The 24446-nt window shown below is 41.1% G+C and overlaps 1 protein-coding gene across 1 annotated transcript in view; it reads right to left on the bottom strand.

Moving 5' to 3' along the window:
• lrpap1 (low density lipoprotein receptor-related protein associated protein 1) overlaps positions 1 to 22995 on the bottom strand; it is a 108674-nt gene extending 85679 nt beyond the window's left edge. The window contains exon 1 of the mRNA XM_078166344.1: positions 22961 to 22995. Coding sequence (XP_078022470.1) covers positions 22961 to 22978 — 18 coding nt within the window. The 5' untranslated portion in view covers positions 22979 to 22995. The remainder of the gene's footprint in view (positions 1 to 22960) is intronic.
• Between the last annotated feature and the right edge of the window lie 1451 nt (positions 22996 to 24446).

Genomic DNA, 24446 nt, shown 5'->3' with positions numbered 1-24446 from the left:
AAATCAGCAGCCTGTGATGTTAATTGCATGTATGGTATAGAATGCTTAAAGTCAGAAAGAGTCAGCCATCAGCTGCTGTCCCTGTGATCTCAGGTGACCTCTTGTACACAGCAAGTCTAGCTTAAACAGCCCATAGTGATTATAGTAATTACTAGGCAGTTGAGGGAGGCCAGGGGCTAAGAGCTGGGTCAAAAGAGCCCTGGCATGATTGGCAGGTGAAGCCATAAGGTCAAATAAACACTACTAAACTTTATCAAACTCTCAACGCGTTTTCTCCTGTCAACACACAGCAATAAATGAAATATCAGGGTGTTTGATAGTGTGCTGCCTCACCCTTAGTGCTTGTATCATAAATTGGTATCAGACGCAAGTATTATCATAAACCCAGGATATTATTTTTAATCACAATCAATAATGAGCAGAAGTATGAGTTCTTTGCCTTTATCTGATACCATTCCTTCCCCTCTGCTCCTCTCCATCTACAGCCATCAATCTTGCCAGGACAAATATGCCATTTTAACTTCCTCTCCTTGCCTGAGCGTAATGATTCATTTCTTCATCGGATCATTTTAGCATTACAAATTTGGGCAGCTGTCGATGGTTGTGAAGTGCTCTTATGGTCCTATCTTACATGCCTGTGGCACAGCACAACTGTCTTTGCTAGTTTCAGACATTTTTATGTCTCCAAAAATATTTGCTACATTAACTGCTCTTAACGTAGAAGAAAATCAGTCTGTTCTCAAGTTTGCCGCATCCACCTTGTAAATAGCAGTTCATGAGGTGCAGAGAGTTGAATTCGTGTTATGCCCAAAACAAGGGATTCAATACAATCTTTTTGCTCCGCTGGACCTTAAATGCACTTGCACAATGCAATGTAGACCATGAGCTATGTAAAAATAGGGCCGATAATGTTTTTGTGTGTACTACATTTCATGACATGCCATCCAAATAGTTCTTGAGATATTTCATTCGGGATCAAAGTGGTGGAGTGACTGACCATCATCTTGTGGCATGGCCAACACACACCCAACACATGCCCAAACCCATGTGTTGTACCCATAACAAAGCTCAACCGAAAACATGCACCCAGTAAATTGCAGATCTCCACCATGCAAAGACATTGTCACATGACTCATAGTTGGAGCTTTGCTACGGCTTGAACCGGCATAAAATGATCGCAGCAGACTCATGAGTACAAGATTAACAACTGCGTTAGAAAAATAATCAATTATGTAATAAAAACTTGGAGATGCAAGCTAGTGAAGGTAAAAACCTATAGGGGGTAACTATGAGTCCCAAAGTGCACTTCAAGAAACACCTAATCACAGAGCTTAATTCATGCCCTGCAAACGGAAGGTAAAGTAAGAGATTACAGTGTTAAGAAAACTGATGATGCAATCTGTAGTTTGTAGTAAATGACTTTACTGTTGCATTTTGGGTCAATTTGAGATTAATTTGCCAACTATGGCGCAGTGATTTGTTCACAAATTCAACAACAAAGCATTTTTAATTTGTTACTTCTGACTGTTTTTTCTCAATAGCAATGGCAGCTGTGACTGATGGGTATTGTAGTATTTAGAGCCATCCAACCAAACTGACAGAAATCAATCTGATGGTCATAACATAAACATTTGTGATTGTTTCATTCTCTGGTAGAGTCTCATGTTTTATTTTAAGCATCACTGGTGATATTGTTGAAAGAAAAAAAACATCTCACAATTTGTACTGGTAGTCTTCGTTGCATCAAGCACATTTTATAACGGATTAGTAACACAAAAGCCATCGAAGTACTTGGATGCATTCTTAGACATCTGATTTAGCATGTTTAGAAAATTTAAATGTTAGATGTGAGATGATATTTTCCAAAAGAACTGCATCAGGTGCTTTTTGCTTACTTTGGCTTTTTACTTAGTGCAAAACTAACCCCAACATCTCCACTGCAGTTGCCCAGTTGTCACAATAAAGACCTATGATATACTGGGTATGTATGATCCCGAGAATACTTTGTGACAGCCTAGCTTTCAATCTTGATACAAAGTGTACACACTGCTGTGCCTTTTTAACAAAGAAAACTATGTTTGTACAGTCGTCCCTCAAGGCATTAAGTGATTTATGTGCCCTGTACTGAAAATTGTAAATCTTTCAGCAGCTGCTGTTTTCTGTCTCCTGAAGTAAGAGACAAGCTCTGTTGTTTTGCTGACACTTGAGGGCAGGTGGTTGTCAGAACACCTTGTTAGAAGTTGTTCTACAATACCTCCTCTCAGAAACATGACTCATCTCTAACAGATATCAGTCTTACTTCTGCAGCAGGGGGTGCAATGTTGGTGGGGAGGTACTGTGAGTTGACCCTCTTGGTCCTGACAGTTTATGATTGATTGATGAGTCAGACAGTCAGTTATAGAGTGAAGTGTTATGAAGTTTATAGCAGACTCTGTGGTCAAGCTCAAACCAATGAGAGCTCTGACATACTGAAGGTGTATTTGTCTTGTAAGTGTGGAGCACAAGGCATCTTTAGATGATTTATTAGAATGGACAAACTGCAAGAATGCCTGAATATCAGAATTCATTTTAAGTTTTTACAAGCCTCTCAGAACATTCTCAAAAGATGGAGATAACAGAGACATGTTAAAGATGTCAGAAAATCAATTTGCTGAGATTCTCACCTTGCTGCAATGAAGTTACAACAGAGTGTCGTCAGCAGTGCAGAAATCCAGAGAAGATTAGAGAAACTGTGCTTTCAGCTTTTCCTAAAGTTACTCTTCTACCTGACCTGCATGCTACATGGACATACCTTGTAAATCTCCCCTCTTGGCAGTTCTTTGCAGCTGTGGACACAAAGACCTTGTTCCCCCAGTGCTATCTCTCTGTTCATTAGTGTTTATACTATTGCAAGCCAGTTATTTTACAAAGGTTATTCCCATCAGGAAAAAAAGATGCCTGAGCACAGGGCTTCAGACTGCAACCAGTCTGGTGAGTGAGCAAGTTAATATTTCATGTGAGTGCATAATGACCATTATCATCGGTAGCCCCACCAGCAGTTGGTGCCCCATGCACAGCATGTAAGGTCTGTAGGCCTATTTAGTGTCATAGAACTTTCTAAAAAACAATCCATTCAGCTGTTACTGTGTTTCAAAAATGCAGCAGTTTGTGTAGCTGATTATTTCAAAAAGCAAAATGAGGAGAGAGAAAGAGTAGAAGGCCGGTTGGGAGAGACAACAGAGGGTTCCAACTCCACTGATGATGATGTATGATCAAATTTTGTGCTGGCAGGACAAACTGAGAAAGTGGGAAAAGTTGGTCTGAAGCCTTGGATTACCCCCTGCATTCACTTCAATACGTGCCATGTAGTAGAACGCTTGTGGCAAAGTTTGGCATTTGTCGGTTTACATCAGTTTGCAGACTGTCCACATGAAAAAGGTGAGAATCAATCATTTCAGCACATGCCCCAAAACGACATACGCTCCATTGTTTGTCAGTTGGGAGAAAAGTAGGGACTATTGTTGATGCCAATGTTACTATAGGGCAACAATGTTCATAGAATGAGGAGGTCAGGGGGAGGGGCCAACAAAATGTTCGTCTTTAAGATGGGAGTTTGTTTCCGGACAGTCAGTGCTTGTTTCTTTTTACCATGACGATTTTAACCTGGACAACAAAAGTCCCCTTACCTTACCAAAGTAGTAATTTTAACTCAAACCATAATCTCTTTCAGTCTAACCAAGTTGTTTTTGTGCCTATACCTAACAAAACTTAATCATAGTGGCGTCAGATCACAAAATAAAAAAACTGTCAGAGAGCATGGACCAACAATATATCTTGTCACATTGGCCCCAATCACACAGAGAGTGCAGCTTTTTGTAATTGTTTTTACTGAGAATGAAGCTTTTTAGTCATGTTTTTTGCGTTGCGATGCACCTCGCATTTCTGTGCTCTATCTGGCATTTTTTGCCGGAGTGCTCTGAACTCAAGTTGAAAAAAAACTTCAACTCTGACATAAAAGCACGCCATGTCATTTCTTTTTTAGTCATCTTTTTTCCAATTGTCCACTCAAATAATTTGTGAGGCAGGCGTTCTGTGGTGGTCACGACAACAGGTTTACAGTTGGTAAACAATGAAGGGGTAACTGGTGGTAGTGGTTGCTGGATACCTAGAGCAATACGGCACAGCGACAGACAGCAGGTTGTCAAACTGCCACAGAGTCATCCTAAAATACGCTTGGAAATGGCCATTATCAAGGGAAAGCTCCAGGACCAACTGGTGGTACTCCCCGTGATCTACCCTCTTTTATAGGTACCCACACAGATCTCTGTTTCTCTGTGCCCAACAAACTATTTGCTGGCAGCCTGTCACCCTCAACCAGAGCGACAGCAAGTACCCTCTGCCTCAAACATTTTAGAAACTAGCTACTAATTACTGTGAAAAAACAACAACAGTAGATTGATTAGATTGATTACACAGGAAGGTTAGTGAAAGGATGCGATGGGGTGGTTGCCTGGCAACAATAAATAGGTGCAGCAAGTGTTTTTTCACTAGTGGCATTCAATTTAAAAAAACAAAAGGCAGTGTGGTGTGCCTTACATTTTGCACCTTGCAAAATGCTTTCTGTGTGATCGTGGCCTTAATTTGGAGGACTTGTCAGTTTGACATGTATGGCTTTCATCAAGATCATCATTGTTTTTCAAGCACCGTCTAACATTTTTGACATCAGGTGATGCAGAAATGAAACACATGGGCTCCTAAAATTTCATGTTTGTTCACTGTACAGTGAATTTGCCATCTACTACTGCAGTACGATTTTGAAGAAATTGGTAGTTTGATTGATTGGGTCAATAATAGGTGGAGGTGTCTCTGCAGACCAGAGAGAGCTACAAATGGCGAAGATGTAAGAGCTGTTTTTCTTGAATGAACAGGGGTGAGGGGTGCCTGCTTTCTGAATCGTGAGGTCCTGCAGGCTCACCAAACCCTCAAGGATTTTATTATAATACACTTTCATCCTGTTTGAAACAAAGACCTTGCTGTCTGCCAATTGAGGTTTACTACCCAGCCAGTCTGCCGAGATTCTTTTCTGAAAAGTTTCAGGTTTTCCTCTATATATTCCAAGTGACAGGCACACAAAGTTTGATGTTTATGTGGATTTGATTTAAAGTTTTATGACTTTTTGTGGAAAGTCATGGCCACATTCCCCTTTGGCCAGTTGGTGTGAAAACTGTATGAGCTCCCGATTCCCCATAACAAGTTTTGTGCAAATGAATTCAACTTTTTAGGATTTCCTATTAAACGTCAAACTAAACAGAGGGAGAGGCAGGGGGAAAAAACAGGCACAAAACCATGGCCAACTCTGCTGGCGGAAGTAATAGTGACATTTTAACCTGGCTATGCACTAACAACAAAAACAGGTAGAAAAGTGGAATTCAGTTGAATGACCTGTTTACACTCAACAAAATTACAAAAAAAAGTTGTGGATATTGTTATGCAGGACCAATAACAACACACCCCAGATGATATACTGTGGGTTTGTCAAGAGAAAATAATTCTTTTGCTTTTCCATTCTTTTTTCTTTTCCACATTGGCTCTTGACACTGCAGCATTTTCTACTTGTGCTGTTTTGAAACAGTTGAGAAAAATACCACCACATTTCCCCAGAGCCAAAGGTGACATCTTCAAATAGTTTGTTTGGTTTGACAACATTTAAACCCTCCAAAATATTAAATTTAAAATATGAAACTGAGAAAAGTGGCAAATCATTTGAGAAGCTGAATTTACAGCCCAGTTGCCTGAAGAAAAATGATGGCATTGTATGTTTCTGCAAACCACGAATAAGCTACATTTGCATTATTACATGTATCCTATCAATGTTTCTAAAGTGATGCAGTATATGAACTGACTTTGCAATCTGGAGCTTGAGGAGATAGTGGAGGGTGTGTCATCCCTACGCCAAAAAAATAATCTTTTCCTCACCATAACCAAGTGGTTTTGGTGCCTAAACCTAAGCACACATTAACCATAGCACTATTGAAATGTAAAGTTTCAACTAGGATTGAGTGTAAATTTTCAAACCAGTTTAATATTAAGTGAATTTTACCAGGTGTCCCACTTGGCTCAGCAGCCATTCCTGGGTAGAACACAATGACACTGTGTCCCATTGTGTAGCATCATGTAACATCTGAGTTCTTTGTCCATATTAAATCCATTAAATATGCACATCCGTTACATCATGTAGACAAACCACATACACTGAACAAAAATATAAACACAACACTTTTGTTTTTGCTCCCATTTTTCGTGAGCTGGACTCAAAGATCTAAAACTTTTTCTACATACACAAAAGACCATTTCCCTCAAATATTGTTCACGAATCTGTCTAAATCTGTGTTAGTAAGCACTTCTCCTTTGCCAAGATAATCCATCCCATCTCACAGGTGTGGCATATCAAGATGCTGATTAGACAGCATGATTATTGCACAGGTGTGCCTTAGGCTGGCCACGATAAAAGGCCACTCTAAAATGTTCAGTTTTGTCACACAGCACAATGCCACAGATGTCGCAAGTTTTGAGGGAGCGTGCAATTGGCATGCTGACTGCAGGAATGTCCACCAGAGCTGTTGCCCATGAATTGAATGTTCATTTCTCTACCATAAGCCGTCTCCAAAGGCGTTTCAGAAAATTTGGCAGTACATCCAACTGGCCTCACAACCGCAGACCATATGTAACCACACCAGCCCAGGACCTCCACATCCAGCATGTTCACCTCCAAGATCGTCTGAGACCAGCCACCCGGACAGCTGCTGCAACAATCAGTTTGCATAACCAAAGAATTTCTGCACAAACTGTCAGAAACCGTCTCAGGGAAGCTCATCTGCATGCTCGTTGTCCTCATCGGGGTCTCGACCTGACTGCAGTTCGTCGTCGTGACCGACTTGAGTGGGCAAATGCTCACATTCGATGGCGTCTGGCACATTGGAGAGGTGTTCTCTTCACGGATGAATCCCGGTTTTCACTGTTCAGGGCAGATGGCAGACAGCGTGTGTGGCGTCGTGTGGGTGAGCCGTTTGCTGATGTCAACGTTGTGGATCGAGTGGCCCATGGTGGCGGTGGGGTTATGGTATGGGCAGGCGTATGTTATGGACAACGAACACAGGTGCATTTTATTGATGGCATTTTGAATGCACAGAGATACCGTGACGAGATCCTGAGGCCCATTGTTGTGCCATTCATCCACGACCATCACCTCATGTTGCAACATGATAATCCACGGCCCCATGTTGCAAGGATCTGTACACAATTCCTGGAAGCTGAAAACATCCTAGTTCTTGCATGGCCAGCATACTCACCGGACATGTCACCCAATGAGCATGTTTGGGATGCTCTGGATCGGCATATACGACAGTGTGTTCCAGTTCCTGCCAATATCCAGCAACTTCGCACAGCCATTGAAGAGGAGTGGACCAACATTCCACAGGCCACAATCAACAACCTGATCAGCTCTATGCGAAGGAGATGTGTTGCACTGCGTGAGGCAAATGGTGGTCACACCAGATACTGGTTTTCTGACCCCCCCAGACCCCCCCCAGTAAAGCAAAACTGCACATTTCAGAGTGGCCTTTTATTGTGGCCAGCCTAAGGCACACCTGTGCAATATTCATGCTTTCTAATCAGCATCTTGATATGCCACACCTGTGAGGTGGGATGGATTATCTCGGCAAAGGAAAAGTGCTCACTAACACAGATTTAGACAGATTCGTGAACAATATTTGAGGGAAATGGTCTTTTGTGTATGTAGAAAAAGTTTTAGATCTTTGAGTTCAGCACATGAAAAATGGGAGCAAAAACAAAAGTGTTGCGTTTATATTTTTGTTCAGTGTAAATATCAACTCTGCGCTCCAGATCAAACTGGACACGTAACCACTTAAAATGTGGGAGAGTAGGCTGCTTGCAATCTTCTGCTTGTAACATTACTTTTTAAAACAGAAAACACATATTTTATATTGTAATTTTTATTGAAGTTGAGTTAAAATATAGCCCACAGCCAGTAGCCGAGCCTGTTATTAGCAAACATCATGTAACAACAACGTTCAGCTTCCTGGTGATCTCCCTCCAGTCAGCTGACATATGTATTTTGATTTTTGTAGTGACATAAGGAGTGTTGAACAGATAACACTTCATTTCATTTTCATGAATCTGCCATTTCTTGTCCATTGTGATGTTTTCAAAGCGAGTGACAGGAATAAACACAACTACAGTGTCCAACAAAAGTTCAGCTCAAACTGGTGCCTGCACCTCTATTGTCAGCTTCATATCCAAAATGTTGTCATATTGATGCAGTTTTTTGAGAGACTAACCCTGCCATGTCTTCTCTCGTCACCCCAAAGAACACAGTAACTTTCAAATAAACAAACCTAACATGTGCAGCTCTTCCCTCTCCCACTTCTACTGAAATTTGACCTCCTTCATGTTGTTGACATCAGCCTGGGCTCTGCAGTAAATTACACATGACCTGTCAGACACTAGTGGCTCCGTTAGTCCATTTATAAATTACATATGGCCTGTCAGACACTAGTGGCTCCATTAGTCCATTTACACACGACCTGTCAGGCACTAGTGGCCCCATTAGTCCTTTTATAAACATAATATTATATTAACTGTGTTGTTATATTGCTTATTCCTGATGCAATATCAATTGGATTTAATGCAAAGATGCTGTCAGCACTGGTTGCTGATGTAGGCTAACTTTTAATTTGCTAAAACATGTAATAATGACAATACCAGTTCAGTTGGTTTGCATAAAATAAAACCAGTTTAAGCTTGTACACCAGACTGGACCAGGCCAGAAATTGACCCAGTTCTATGGTTTCAACTATACTGCTGCTACATGATAACATGCAAATTCAACATACCATTTGTTTGCAGAGACTTTTTCTGGCAATCAGTTGGAAATGACCAAATATTTGGTGTTTATACTTAAAAAGTGACTTAAACTTTTAACTGATTATCAAAATTGTTGCTAATTAATTTTCTGTCAATCAAGTAATTCATTATTCAGATAATTGTTTCAGCACTACTTGACGCATTCTCCCTCAAAATTAGGTCATATACCACATCACTCACATGTGGTGCCCACACCCCTACAGACACACAGTTCCTGTTGTTTAAGCTTTCACTCCCTCTCTTTGTGTCTCCTCGCCCCTCTGCATTTATCTGTCCTCCCTGACCAGCGTCAACCCTGTGAGCTGCGCTTACTGTGGTAAAATTCTGCTGCGTTAGCGAGGAACACAGGTTCAACAAAATGCTTCTTCTGAATCCCCTCCAATCTCATTTGTGCTGAGTACACTGGCAGCAGGCACGCATAGACACAAGCAATGAGAAACCCTGTTGAGAGGTGATACCTCACATTGGAGAAAAGGGTGTTTTTTCTGAATGGACAGATCTATCACAGACTGGAAACTCAAGAAACTGTCAGAGAGAGGGAGGGCTGAGAATAGATCAAGTTTGGGAAGTTGGCGTAAAGGTAATCAGGGGAGCTTAGCCGGGGTAGTGAGGCTGTTAGAGTTCAGAGCCCACAATTATTATGCCTCACAACATTAAACAGTGGTCTTTCCAGAGCCTGCGATTTGGTGATTCAGTGTAATTACTCTGCATATCTTTAGTTTTGTGTCTGCTTCCACAGTGTCAGCACAATCTTAAATCACCCACAAGTCTTTTCTGTAAAGTTATTGGCCCATCGCTTATCTGGGTTCACAAAGGCACCACTCCAGCCGCAATACTATCAGCAGAGTGAACTAATTAAGGGTGAAATCAAAGCTTTTTCACTCAATGTGTGTGTGTGTGTGTGTGTGTGTGTGGTCAGTGAGTCATGACAAATTGGTACTGCCCCTAGTGAGGTGATTCCTTTTTTTCTCTTTTCCAAACACCAGCTACAGTATTTATATGGATTCAGTACATTTCTTTAGGGAATAAACATCTTACTGTATCAAATGCATTACCAATACAGATACACTCGGGGGAGAATATATTCTCTAAGCATGCATGGTTAAAAAGGAGAGTGTGTTTGAATTAGCTCGATCAATATTGCAGCCATCGTCATGCTGGCAGACTTCCAGGCTCATTGTTTGAGGAACACTGACATGGGATGCGTTTCTGCCTGAAACCAAGAATCAATGAGCTCTGTTACACAGGGGTATTACACAGCCAATTACACATACACATAATCTACAGTATACTGTTGCTCTTTTGTGTGCACAGGCTGATGCAGAGAGATGGTATTCAATTGAAGCCCTTGTGTCAGCAAACAGCCTAATTGCTAGAATACACGTTGGCATTGTACATTTCTGCAAGCCAGGGATATGTTATATTTGCACATTAATATGTAGCAGGTAATTAAACTTTACGTTTCTTTATGTGACAATAATGCTGTGGTTATTGCGTGGTTAGGCTGATGGTTAGGAAGGGATAATGATTGACATGCTTTTGGTGTCACAATCCTAGCAGTGTCTCTGTAAAAAACAACCTCTTTATGTGGCATTATCCCCACTGGAAAAACAGCCACGGGTCACAATAAAAACACCTAAAACGCTGCTGGAAACACAGAAATGTCTCACTACATCCCAACACTTCTGGTTATTTGTTGGTCTCAAACAGCAGTCTGCAGTGGTCTGTAGCTTGGGAGGCGTCTCACCTAGGTTACACACCATCCACTATCCCCTCCACTCCCTGATGACAAAGTCAGGTCATATACTACATTACTTATGACACGTACAAATTTAACGTATCCAGGGTTTACAGGAAGGAACAATGCCAACAATTTCCTCTGGTGACTGGGCTGCTCGGGCACAGTTTACACTGGTCAACATCACTGTAGATGTAGTGTGTGGCAGCGGGGTTCTGGCTTCCTCCTACAGTCCAAAGACATGCAGGTTAGGTTAATTGGTGACTCTAAATTGCCAATAGGTGTGAATGTGAGCATGAATAGTTGTCTGTCTCTATGAATGAATGAATGAATGAATTAAATTTTTATTTTCGTGTCCTGCCACCTTGTGGCCCATCCCATATGGGATTATAAGACACATCTCCTAGAAGACAAAAAAAAGGAAATTGACAGTCCTTCCTGTCTCTAATACAACGTAACTTATACTACATACCACACATAGATACACACACTGAATGTACATACAGGAACAAATAAGGTCTTTCCCTATTACATATACAGGGCCCTCCTCCTCAATGACCAGGCCTTTTCAAGAAATGAAGCAAATGAAAAAATATCATAATAAAAAAGATGTTTCAATTTCTCAGAGTTATCCAACCACACAAACTTGTTTTTTGGATCTACCTTATTAAAAAGTCTCTGCCTAATAAAATTATAGAATGGACAATAAAAGACAAAGTGCATTTCATTTGCAATTTCATTGAGATCACACAGACTACATATTCTATCCTTCAGCAGTGCCTATATATCTACCTGTCTCAATATGAAGACCAAGTATCCCAGCTCTAATTTGAGCACACAGTGACCGTTTCTTTCTTGACAGATTATACAGTACATAATTTTCTGGACCATAAACATGCTTTATCTCACAGTAAGTACGAAGCTTCGGTTTACACCATATATCTAGTGCCCATATGTCCTTTACTTGCTGAAAAGTAATATCTTTAACAAAACTGATATCTACTTTTTCTTTGTCATAGTAATGGTCTTCATACCCAGCTCTAACAAGGATGTCGTACATATCACTCGCCCATGCGCCCTTAATCATGATATCCCACTCAAAAATCTTTCTTATAATTCTGTTGGAATTCATCCCTAATATTCTATTCCAAAGACGTGCCATATGCACACTCCACCGTACTTCACTGGGTTCCCACCCCATATCTCCCATAATAGCCAGGGTTGGTGAAAACTTATGTACACCCAAAAAGTACCGCATGGCTGTATTATGCACAGCCTCACTTTTGGGGTATTGCAAGTTAGAACCCCACACTCCTGCCACATAATCTAAAACCGGACATACACCTTTGGTTTAATTTGGAGTAAGTGGAGAAACCAATATCCCTCAGGGTCTTTGTTTTCCCTATAACTCCCCCTAGTGCCCGGTTTGCTGACTCAGCCAATAGACATGTTCCTTTTGAAAAACACATATATTCATCCAAGTAAAAGCCCAAATACTTATAATATTTTGTGTAATTCAATTTTACTTGCCCAAATTGTAATTGAAAGTCACTAATGTGTGGGGCTGGGGTTCTAAAGTGCATAATTTCAGTTTTCTTATCATTTATTGAAAGTCTCCATTTTTTTACACCAATTATTTGCACATGTCAGCATTCTTTGTAAATCCACTTCTGTTTCTGCCATCAAAACAATATCATCAGTGTACAACAGTATGCTGACATGTTCATTTCCACATTTGACTCCACAATTTAACTGTTTAATTTGTTTGGCTAAATCATTGATATATACGGCAAACAAAGTGGGGGACAACGCGTCTCCCTGCTTAACCCCTGATGGTGTGGGAAACCAGTCAGTACGGTTATCATTTACTTTCACACAGGCTTGGGGTGCACTATAAAGAGAGCGAATTGCCTGATAGGATTTTCCATCTGCACCGGTTTTGATCAGTCTGTATGCTAGAAGGTCTCTATTGACAAAATCAAAAGCTTTCTGAAATTCTATGTAACATGTTGATTTATTTTCCTTCAGTCTGTTTCTTACTATAGCACATACTGTGTAAATATGGTCAATACACGCCCTGGCCTTACGAAAGCCATTCTGCTCCTCTACTAGTAATTGCTCAGATTCCAAAAATTCCATCAATCTCTCATTAAGTAACGATGAATACAGTTTATAAACTGTGCTCATCAAACTAATTCCCCTATAATTTAGGGGATCATTTTTCTGTGATTCTTTGATTTTTTTCTATGTGTCAGCCCTGCCATAGTCTGGCGACCTGTCCAGGGTGTACCCCGCCTCTCGCCCAATGTCAGCTGGGATATTTTCCTTTATAAACAACATTACCTGGTGTCTTCAGACAGCCACACACACTTTAGTCCTGACGTTTCGTAACAGTGGCTCCACTGGCTTCTGTAACTCAATGGATTCTCCCATTGAGGTTTTCTTATAAGTGCTACTTCTACATTACCCTCTGTGATTTAAACAAAAATACATGTTTCCTCTGTTAGCATTACAAAAACAAAACTGTTTCCATTAAGTTTTGTCGGTGCAGCAGTGCGCTCATTAAATACACATTTATAACTGCTTTCCTATATTCATGTTATCCACCCATGCTTGTCTCTGGTGATATTATTCCTAGTTTTTTGCTGTATTCTCTGCAGTCAAACAATGCAGAAGCTGAAGGTTTTTACCTCCCAACAGTCTTTGTTAAAAGTTGCTTTTTAATATATTTTTTAAAGCACCACCCCTGCCTGGACAAATGACGTGAACTGCATGGAACAATATTAAGCAAGGTCATGTTGTGGTGACCGGTTTCAAAAATTTCACAATTATAAATGTTGATGTGATTTTGGGCAAGGTTTTCTTTCTTCTGTAAAAGAAAATTAAAGTTATTGTTTCACTTCAGCTACAACAGAGAGTTAAACAACTGAGAGGAAAGGCCTTCAAACTTGCAAACAATTGTGGATGACAGATGCTGGTCAGAATCAAATGAAGCTGTGCTCTTGCTGTTTATTTTGAGTATTCATGTTTGCCTCCAAAGTGTCTGCTTTGAATTATTTATGACACAAAGGATTTTTTTTTCTTTTGTTTGTTTTGAAAAGTAGTGTAAAAGTTTCTTTTGTTTCTTAAGGGAAAGAAAATGTCAAATCCTATTAGGACTCATTAGGATCAAAGTCGGAAATCACAATTCAGCTTATATGTACTGCAGCTATAAAAATGGTCTGCATGAGTTTGGCTCAAGGCAAACAAACCCTAAAACAAATTTAATACAAAACATAACCTGTTCACCTAACAGCTCTGTTTAGTCCCACTTCCGAGGGTGAATGTGAATGAGAGGACGTCTACAGAAAGACCAGACATGAATATTGATATTTGTCTTAAAGCTCTCTATTCACGTTCAATATTATTGAACAGATAGCACAAAAAAAAGATTTTACTGTCAGTTCTTATCTGAGTTGTAACCTCCTCAAGACAGTGTCTTTAAAATGTCAAGAAAATCAATACTGACTGGCTTATTACAATGAGCTGTCATGAACAAGGGAAATGATTCATATGAAAAGAACTGATAGAATTTGCAGTATTGCAACTCTACACCCCCCATTAGCCCAATTAATACACAAAGTTAAATTACTATGTATATCACATTTTCAAGATAGGACATATTAAAGGATGCTTACTTTTAAAAATGTAAAATTTTGATTGAGTTTTTCTTCAAAAATTCTGTCTGTTTACAGTAATCACCAATCGAACGTCAGACAAAGAGGTGAAAATAAAAAAAAGTCCTTTCCAAAGCATTTCAGTCTGAGGCATTACTTTCACCCAATCATTTCTGAAGCCTGTAAAACTTCTCAAATTTATCATTCTTATTTTTTGGGGGGAGAAAGAGTAGATTTTACTTCTTAATGATGAGAGTGCAGCTGACACCTCCCTGCACTGACACAGACACATTACCTCTATAGCTCTGTCTGTCTGTCTCTAGCTCTCTCACACACACACACACACACACACACACACACACACCTTTCACAGGAGGGTGACACACCAGCTTCTGTCTTGAGGAGGAGACAGTATGCTTCAGAAAGGTCAGAGGTCAGTGTGGAGGAAGAAGAGGAATGATTTAATGAAGCTCACTCTCTGAATGATAAACAGAGCCCATGACTTGACAGAGTGGGAAGTCGAAAGCAAAAAACATCTGACAATTCATAGGTTTATGAGTAGTAGGATGTTCTGCAGACTCAGGGCCAGATTTATTAAGCCCCTTGTACGTGTGCTCTCTGCCTACAGACAGGCACATTATCTACTTTTCTTTGTCATCTGAGGCTCAGTTTAGGAGTACTCAATGAAAAATATATAATATCAAATAATCCCGGCATGTTTACGCATCTCTATGTTTTGATTTTGTTTTCAAGCTTTCTGAGAGGCAAACCATTACACTGAACGAGTTCAAGCCCCCATTTACTTGCAGCAAGTCCTGAGGACAGTCTCAGGCTGGAGAATTACAGCAGCTGCTGCTTCAACAACTCACACACGACTTTCAGGCAGAACCTAAGACTGTGTGCACAAAGAGAATAAGAGCTTTGGCACAAATGTTCTTTCATGTACTGAATATAAATCCGAATTTAAGTTTGAAATAATTTACATTTACATTTCTGTAAACCACAGATAATGCTACATTTGTGCGTTATTGTGTAGCTGGTACACGTGGTTAGGGTTAGGCACAAAAACCACTTAGTTCTGGTTTGGAAAAGATCAGATTTTGGCTTAAAATACCCACTTTTGGTGACACAAATCCCACTGAGTTGCAGCCATGTCTTGGTAAGAAACAGCCCATTTTCATGGCATTGTCCCTGGTGGAAACACAGAAGTCTATCGATTAAAAAATAACTGTTTTTCCTGGCACTATCCTGGCAGGAAACATATGATATCGTGGTCAAAAACAAACGTTTGTCATTGCGCTATCCTCGGTGGAAACAAAGAACTGTCTCATGAAAAAACAATTGCTTTTCCTGGCACTATCCCCGGTGGAAACGCAGTGATGAGTCAGTGAAAAACAAATGGTTTTGTTGTCTGTTGGTCTTGAACAGTGGACTGCAGCTTAGCCGGCCACTTGCCTAGGGGGCATGCCATCCACCATCCCCTCCACCTCCTGATGACAGCTCGTATACTATGTCACTTTATAAACATTGATATGATGTGTATGAAAAGTACAAATATAACGAAGCTTTAGGGGCTGTACATATGCCGTGTTTTTTGTGCCCTCAAGTTCATTGATTTCAATGTAGATGTGTTGCAGGTGAGCTCAAACGCCAAAATGATGCCTTTGCAGCACACGCGTTCCCGAGTACCTATTTTTCAGGGCATGACGGCTGCACTCTGACATAAACTCAGCTTTTGGAATGCAGCAGCATGCACTGCATGCCATGTGACGAGGACTAACCAATCACAGCCAACAGATATCTTTCCGTTCTTCTGTAAATATCAATCTGTGGTAATTATTGAAAAGCTGATCATTTTAGTGCAGGACTGCCAGAGCTTTATTATCTGTGCCATGGACAATAGGCCTACACATAAACAGCACTTGGAAGAAGATCAGCTCTGCACTCAGGATTTCAGGTAAATAGGCTATGATATGGGGCTTGTTGAGGCTGCTTAGCAACCTCAGATGCAACCTGCCGCCGCGTCCTTGAAAGCTGGCACACAGTAGGCACAACAGTAGCACCCAGCGCCTGAACTCGCGCATTCTAGACAGTTAAAGACGCGGCATGTGTACGGCCCCTAACCCTACAATAACTATCCTTATTAAAGTTATATTATTACTATTAAACTACAGTAACTGCACATCTATACTTGAAAGTTTCACTCCAACAACAGCTTATTAAAAGTGGAGCCTTCCATTACAAATGGAATATTGCATGGAAATAAATGAAGGCAGTTATTGCACAGGACCGAGGCTAAGTGCTAGGTTGATAAGCCGATACTTTTACACTTGTAGACCTATTCATTATCACACACAGGGGTACACACACATATGCTTACACACAGACTTAGAGAGAAGCTGTTTGTAGCAGTCATGTCGGCTACAGTAATCAATTGTCTGTAATTGAAGGAGTGTAGGCTGGATTGATGCGATTTGGTAGAGAGGACAGCGGAAAGCACTAATGAGTCAGAGAACAACATCGATCCTCCGCTTAAGCCTCATGCACATGGCATTGTAAAGCTGTGGACATATACCTGTACATCCTCATTACACAACTCTCTGTTGTTCCAAAAAAAACCTTGAAATCACATATTCTTTATTTGCTTTGCTCTATCAAATTCCACTGTTGGTATCACATTAGCAAGTGTAACTACAGCCTGCTGACAACCTCTGGTTTGTCAAGATGGATGTCCTACAGTAAAGACACCCAAGAGGCATCTCATAATGTCATTATTGCAGGAAGGTGAAGTGCTGTACTCACAAATACAGTTAAGAAATCCCTGAGTCCAGCAGTGTGATGAGGCGCTGAGTGTATATTCTGCACTCAGCACTGCCTGTTTGCTTTTTTTTTCCTCAGTGCTGACAGTTAAAAAATGCTCAACTTTGGGTAAAAGGCTGTGCTCGCCACTGTCACTTTTTACTCAGCCATTCAATCACAGTGGAGGAGGGGCAGGACAAATACAATGAAGACCAGCTGTCCCATGCACAAGTGCTGAACAACAACGACAGTGGAGGAGTATGTTAATATACTGTGTATATATTAATGTATGTTTCCTCTCATGAACCAACATAGACCAGCAGCTCCGTCCTCTCTCCCTACGTGCTTCAGCCCTCCCTTTTTCAAGAGCAACGACTCTACCTTGTGCAGACATTTTTACTTCATCAGCTATTCTGTATCATAGCAACCAGACACAACCAGACACAACCAAACCAACCGCTGTGCCTCCAGAGTGCTGAAGTGCTCCCAGCTGGGTGTTTCCTGAGGAGCACCTGGTGTTTTCAGCATGGTGGAAACAGGGCCTTAGATTGCTTAGGTAAAATTGCCAATCACTGGGTCTAGGGGTAATAACTTTCTACAAAAAATCCAATACAGCATACCAATATTTCTTCCTGAGGTACAGACACAATACTCTCTGCTAATACAAACAAACATGAATAATCCTCTGGCCCTATCACAGGGCTGCTTTATAGCTGCTTATTAAGTTAACAAGATGTAACATAACATCAAAGAACACCCGTTATATCAGGGCTTGGCAATTAGTTTTAGCTACAGGCTCGTTTTTTCAGCACTGTTAATTGGGAGGCCAACACTCGTTTCCAGGTTCAGCAGAGGCATATGGCTATGACTTTCTGTTCCTTCCTCGATTTTTTTCTTTATTAGTGATCCGGAAATAAAACCTTACTAAAACCCTGTGGCCTGAAAATGGGATGCTGTGTGTGTTGAACAAAGTTGGGGTTGAATTTTATTCGAAGACTAGAACTTTATATTTTGACACCCAGATGTGTCATTTTTTAATGGAGCATGTAAAGGCTCTAATGTTAGACTTTATTCACATGACAGACATTGGCTACGGTTACATGATAGCTTCTCATTCGGAATGAAATAAATCTGAATGAAATCATTCGAAATCAAAGTCTTTCCAGGTAGTTTACATGGGAAATATTCATTCCGAATGAGGGTTTACACGGGAGATCAGTTCAATCGCCTTTATTCAGGTCTGCGCAAGGTTTGGGGCAGGGAAGGTTTCTGATTGGATAGGGGGCAGGGCGGATGTTACGTGTTTACGTTTACCGGAAGAAAACACTGTATAGTCCTCGCTCCAGATAACAAGATGCTTGACGATGGCGTTCTTAGTGCCTTTTTCGGGCGTGTTTTGCTTATATTCTTGAAGCAGCAGTACGACAACAACCTTGTTCAGCTAATGCTTCGTCTGTTGAGGAGGAGAAGGGAGGTAGAAGACCGTGCTGTGGCGAATGGAAACTGGTGAGTGCAACAAGTCTGACTGCTCTATCTCAGCCTGTTGCTATGCAGCCCGTTGCTATGCGCGCTATATACGTCATCGCGCCAGAAGGGCAAGGAAACGAGCATGCGCAGAAAGACCGGAATGAATTTAAAGAGGAATGAGTGTATACATGCACACAAAATTCTTTCATTCAGAATGACAAACGGAATAAACCACCCCCTTTAATTGGATTTAATTTCAATCGGAATGACCGTTTACATGACCACTTTTAATCGGAATGGCCTTTCATTCCGATTAAAAGTGGAATTAAACTGTGCATGTAAACGTACTGATTGAGGTTTGTTGGTAATGTCATTGCAAAGCTAGCGCATTTGTACCTGTACTTGTTAGTTTCACCTACTGCTGCCACAAAGACAATACATGCATATGAATGAAGAGGAGTGGAAAGTGTCCTCTAATTTCAAAAGCTGGTGATACACTGTTGATTTGAGCCCACCTTTGACCTGAATATTTAGTTACATAACTCATTTCAGTCAAACTGAATTTCAGATTCATTGGACATGGTTTTCCATGCAGTATACAGGTGGGAGCGAGGAACGATCATGGCCCTGATCAACAACTCCCAACTGACTATTGGACATTCGGATGAGTTTCTGACATGCCATTAATTTTGGTCGGCTGTTGTCAGGCTCTTGCACAACTAAAGCACAGCCTCATGCACATTCCCAAGGTCGGCGCCTTTTTCTCACTCAATCAATTAAACAATGTATACCCAGCTATTATGTTGGTGCTGCTAACTTGTTATCTTGTGCTTCTGTGTGTGTGTGTGTGTGTGTGTGTGTGTGTGTGAAAGAGAAAGAGAGGGAGACCAGATAAACAAGAGGGGAAAATCAAAAATTGGACTGTTCTGCTTTTGCAAAATTGACTTTTAAGCTCTTTCTGGGACCTCTGTCTCTACATTATTATGAACAGCAGTGCTGTAACATTACAAACATACACTAGCAAACAAAGTCGTCCCTGGCCTGCACCAAAAAGGGTCCGCAGGGGACGATGGGCCATTTCAGTATCAATTTTTACACGTACAGTGCGAGTACTCAGGTTGTGGCTTGGCGATCGCACCGAACAGTGAGCACACAAATTGGGAGCATTGCCTTCTCATTGTGGATAATTTACTCACACAGTGGGAGATGGACTTGAAAAATAGCATTTCTAAAATGTCCTCAAAACGTAAAGTGTGGACGCAGCTTCAGACACAGTCCAGGGACGGAGTTATCCGCAAAGCAGCCAGAGATTAAAAATCTTAACAATCACAGATCTTTCCAACTGTTATCTAGAGATTGACAGAGGAGTGTCTGAGTATGTGAGTGAAAAACAGAATGAAGGAATGCCTATCACTAGCTGCACTGACTAACATACTTAAACACACAAAGGTCAGATATATGTTTTATTCATTATGTTTTCATTACTGGAGAAAAAGTTTTAAGTAGGAGGACTAATAAATGAGCTTTAAGCTGTGGGAGACCTAGTCTAACCTCTGGGAACCTCACCTCTATAGCCTATTTTGAGTGCTATAATGTATCTGAAACCTTCATAAAATACCAAACAGCTGGATCCACATTTTGCATAAAGCAGTGAAAGCAATGTTCTATCATAACCAGACGGTCACACTGATGAACAAACAAATAATACCCTGCTACACAAGAGCCACAGACTTTAAACATCAACTCACATTAGCCTTTTTGCATTAGTCTCCTTCTTATCACACTCATAAACATGAACACATTTTAACCTGCACCTTAGCTTGTTAAGTGACCAAACAACCATTCACTGGGGAAAAAAAGAAACTGCTAATGTCATTTTGCAGGCTAGATAGCTAATTAGATGCTCAACTGCAGCACATTAAACAGCAAGTATTCATGCAGATGCTGGGGTGGTCTTTACTCTTCAATACCACTGCTAACAACAAACGGTCTGCCCATGGCTAGTAAGCTGTTGCACTTACAAGTTAGTTTATTTTATCTCTTCTCCCACTGTCAGTGCTCAGCCTGCCAGCTGCTGTCCATCAAACACTGTCAAGCTTCTCTAGAAATTGAGAAGAATAGAGATATTTCTCCAAATAACTTTTTCATTCCTTTAAGTGAAAAGGAAAAAATACATCTACTGACAATGCATATAAAAACATTATTCTTGATCGCAAAAAAGGATGGTACAATGTGATTTCAGATGTTGTTTCAGTAGTAGTATTGAAGAGTACAGAGCACCAGTAGACAGCCACAAAAGAAAAGAAAACATAACAGCACACAAAAACCATACTAGCAAGAACATTCAGTCTTTATGCAGCAGAAAGCAAAGGCTTCTGTCTTTTGTATCATCATGTTGTATGCTTGTATTGATGTCATTACATCACGGTACGTGTGGCACAAAACTGCATGGTGGCACCAGAGAAATGAGTATAGTACAGTCTAACACCAGGGCAGTTAAACTTCAAGGATATCAATCTGTCCGTTTAGTGAATCAGTTTCAGCTGCTTTGGTGCAAATGAAAGTAACATCAGGTGCAATGGAGAGGCAAAAGCAAGACACCCCCAAAAAGGGAATGGTTTTACATGTGGTGTCCACAGACAGTTGCTTTCTCCTTATCCTTCCTGACTGATTCTTCTCTAGTTTTGTGTCTGCTAGTGTCCTTGTCACTACTGGCAGCATGAGGTGGTATCTGCACCCCAGCTGGTTGCGCAGGTAGTCCAGCTCCTCAAGGATGGCACATCCATATGTGCAGTCACAAGGTTTGCTGTGTCTCCCAGCACAGTCTCAAGAGCATGGAGGAGATACCAGGAGACTGGCTGTTACACGAGGAGAGCTGGACAGGGCCGTAGAAGGGATCGACCCAGCAGCAGGACCGGTATCTGCTCCTTTGTGTGAGGAGGAACCGGAGAAGCACTGCCAGAGCCCTGCAAAATGAACTTCAGCAGGCTCCTGGTGTTTCTGACCAAACTGTCAGAAACAGACTCCATGAGGGCCCGACGTCCTCTAGTGGGACCTGTGCTCACAGCCAAGCACTGTGCAGCTCGACAGGCATTCGCCAGAGAACACCAGAATTGGCAGGGATGCCACTGGCACCCCCTTCTCTTCACAGTTGAGAGCAGGAACACACTGAGCACATGTAACAGGCGTGAAAAAGTCTAAAGACGCCATGGTGAATGTCATGCTGCCTGTAACATCACCCAGCATGACCAGTTTGGCGGTGGGTCATTAATGGTCTGGTAAGGCATATCCTTGGAGGGTCACACAGACCTCTATGTCATAGCCAATGGCACCCTGGCTGCTGTTACGTACCGGGATAAAATCCTCAGAGCCATTGTCAGACCTTGTGCTGGTGCAGTGGGCCCTGGGTTCCTCCAGGTGCAGGACAATGCTGGACCTCATGCGGCCAGAGTGTATAGGCAGTTCCTGGATGATGAAGGCATTGATGCTATTGACTGGCCCTCTGGTTCCTCTAACTTGAATCCAATTGAGCACCTATGGGACATTATGTATTGGTGCATCAGACGCCGCCAAGTACCACCACAGACTGTTCAGGAGCTCGCTGATGCCCTGATTTTAGGTCTGGGAGGAGATCCCCCAGGACACCATCCGCCCACTCAGGAGCATGCCCAGACGTTGCTGGGAGTGCATACAGGCATGCGGGGGCCATACATGCTACTGAGTCACATTATGAGTTGCCGTGATAAAATTCACGCAAGTTGGATCAGCCCTTTTTCAGTGTAATTTTGAATTCAGCCTTCAGTGGGCTGACGATTTTGGTTTCCATTTATTGTGCCCAACAAATTATACAATGTGCATCAGTAATGATTTTCAACTTGAATAATTTGTTCATCAGAATCTGATGTGTGACTTAAGTAGTCCCTTATTTTTTGAAGCAGTTTATTAAAATGCCTTTGCACTCTGCTCACAAATAAAAGCATATCTCTAAAATTAAACAGTGTACACAGTTCAAATAACTTGTTGAGTGTTTAGAAATATTTTGTTCATGTTTCATCATTTAAAAATGTTTTGGATTAATATGTTTTTGTGTTTTCATTTTGTAAAATGTAATGAAAAACAGCATTTTTGAAGAGAAGACGTTTTTTCATTTATATTGCATTTCAATACCTTTTTCAATTATAATGGTTTATTGACTTACATAACCTTTTGACTTAGGTTATACAGATTTTAGGGATATGAAGCATTTGAAGAAACCAATGCAGGCACTGGCAGATCATTTATATCGCAGAGTTCAAATCTCAGCTATTACTTTCTTTGCCTGTAGGAGATGACATCAATATGTGTGCATCTAAACTGTTGCTTCTATTAATTTTCTTACCTTTAGGTGGCACAACATGTGTAGATCTCATCTGATGATGACAGAACAACTCTCGCCTGCGGAAAAGAGATACAAGTCAGTAAGTGAGATACACGCCAGTGCCAAGATGTGTTTTGCATTAACCAAGAAAATAAAAAACAAAACATGTTGACATAGATTCTAAAATAAGCATGTTCAAAGTTACCCCCTGCTGCGTGAATGTATTGAGCTACACCAGCTTGTGAATGTGAGGCTTATATATGAGCACAAAGTATTTTCCACTCAAAGGGTTCTGCGGAGCATTGAAATGATGTAACATCATTTCCCTAAGCCCTGCACATTGCAAAAAGTGCTAAGCATGCACACACAAGCCAGCCACTGAACTAATCACACATTATCACACCATCAAATGTGCAACTCATCAGAGCTGGATGTTGCAGTGTGAGTGTTGCAGTGGTGCTGTCCATGGTACTGAGGAACAGTGCAGCTTATGACTATTTCATGCTTCATTCAGAAATGAACGGAGCAGACTGGGTGCCACACGGCACATGAAATTTGAAACTCAGTTTAGAAATTGCTGAACAAACTACTCACTGGATAAAGTGTTGTTTTGTGTGTGTGTGTGTGTGTGTGTGTGTGTGTGTTGGATATACCCTGGGCTTTTAAAGCACATCCACCGAATAAATTGATTAACGCCTTATCTTATAGCCTTGCAAGTTGGAATTCAGATTAAGGTGGTATTAAAGAGACTATGTTGAGAGCATGGTGTTTCTGCCTAACTGAATGTATGTGTAGGTGTGCACAGCATGTGTGTATGAATAAGAATAGCGCGTATATCTGTATGTAAAAGTGTCTGCAGGGTTTGGCCATTAAGAGGCTGAGCGAGACAGAAAGCGGACTCCAGTCTATCTGCTCTGATGAAACAGTAACCAGAGGCTCTTGCTCTTTATCTCTCAATCGCTCTCTTCATGGAAACAAATCTATTATATTACATTTTCTCTCTCTCTCTCTCTCTCTCTCTCTATCTCTCTCTCTCTCTCACACACACACACACACATGGTGTAATATAATTTCTGACTGCCTTATTTCCCCTCTACACGCAGACTGCCATTAACCCAGGAGAAATGGAGGTTCCCTTGCGTGTGTGCCAGCATGTTGTTTGCATGTGTGTGTGAGTGTGTGTGTGTGTGTGTGTGTGTGTGTGTGTGTGTGTGTGTGTGTGTAAATCCCTGACATTTTCTCTCTCAGACAGCTCCTCGGCATGCTATCAATATATATCAATAGCACTCTTATGTTGATAAAATAAGTGTGTGAGATTATGCATGTATAATTGTTGCTATCTTCCACAGCTGTGTCCAAAATCTCACCCTTTATATCATATAAAGTGACCTACATTAACCCTTCACTCAGCCTGCAAGCTGTCAATCAAACACAGAAACTAAAGCACCCCTTCAGAGAGTGAGATAAAAAAGGAAAACTTTTTGAAATACTTGTGTCCTCCTTCAAA

This window comes from Epinephelus lanceolatus, chromosome 3, assembly GCF_041903045.1.
Source record: "Epinephelus lanceolatus isolate andai-2023 chromosome 3, ASM4190304v1, whole genome shotgun sequence".
In the NCBI taxonomy this organism is placed as follows: domain Eukaryota; kingdom Metazoa; phylum Chordata; class Actinopteri; order Perciformes; family Serranidae; genus Epinephelus; species Epinephelus lanceolatus.
This window is presented reverse-complemented; position numbering and strand designations above follow the sequence as displayed.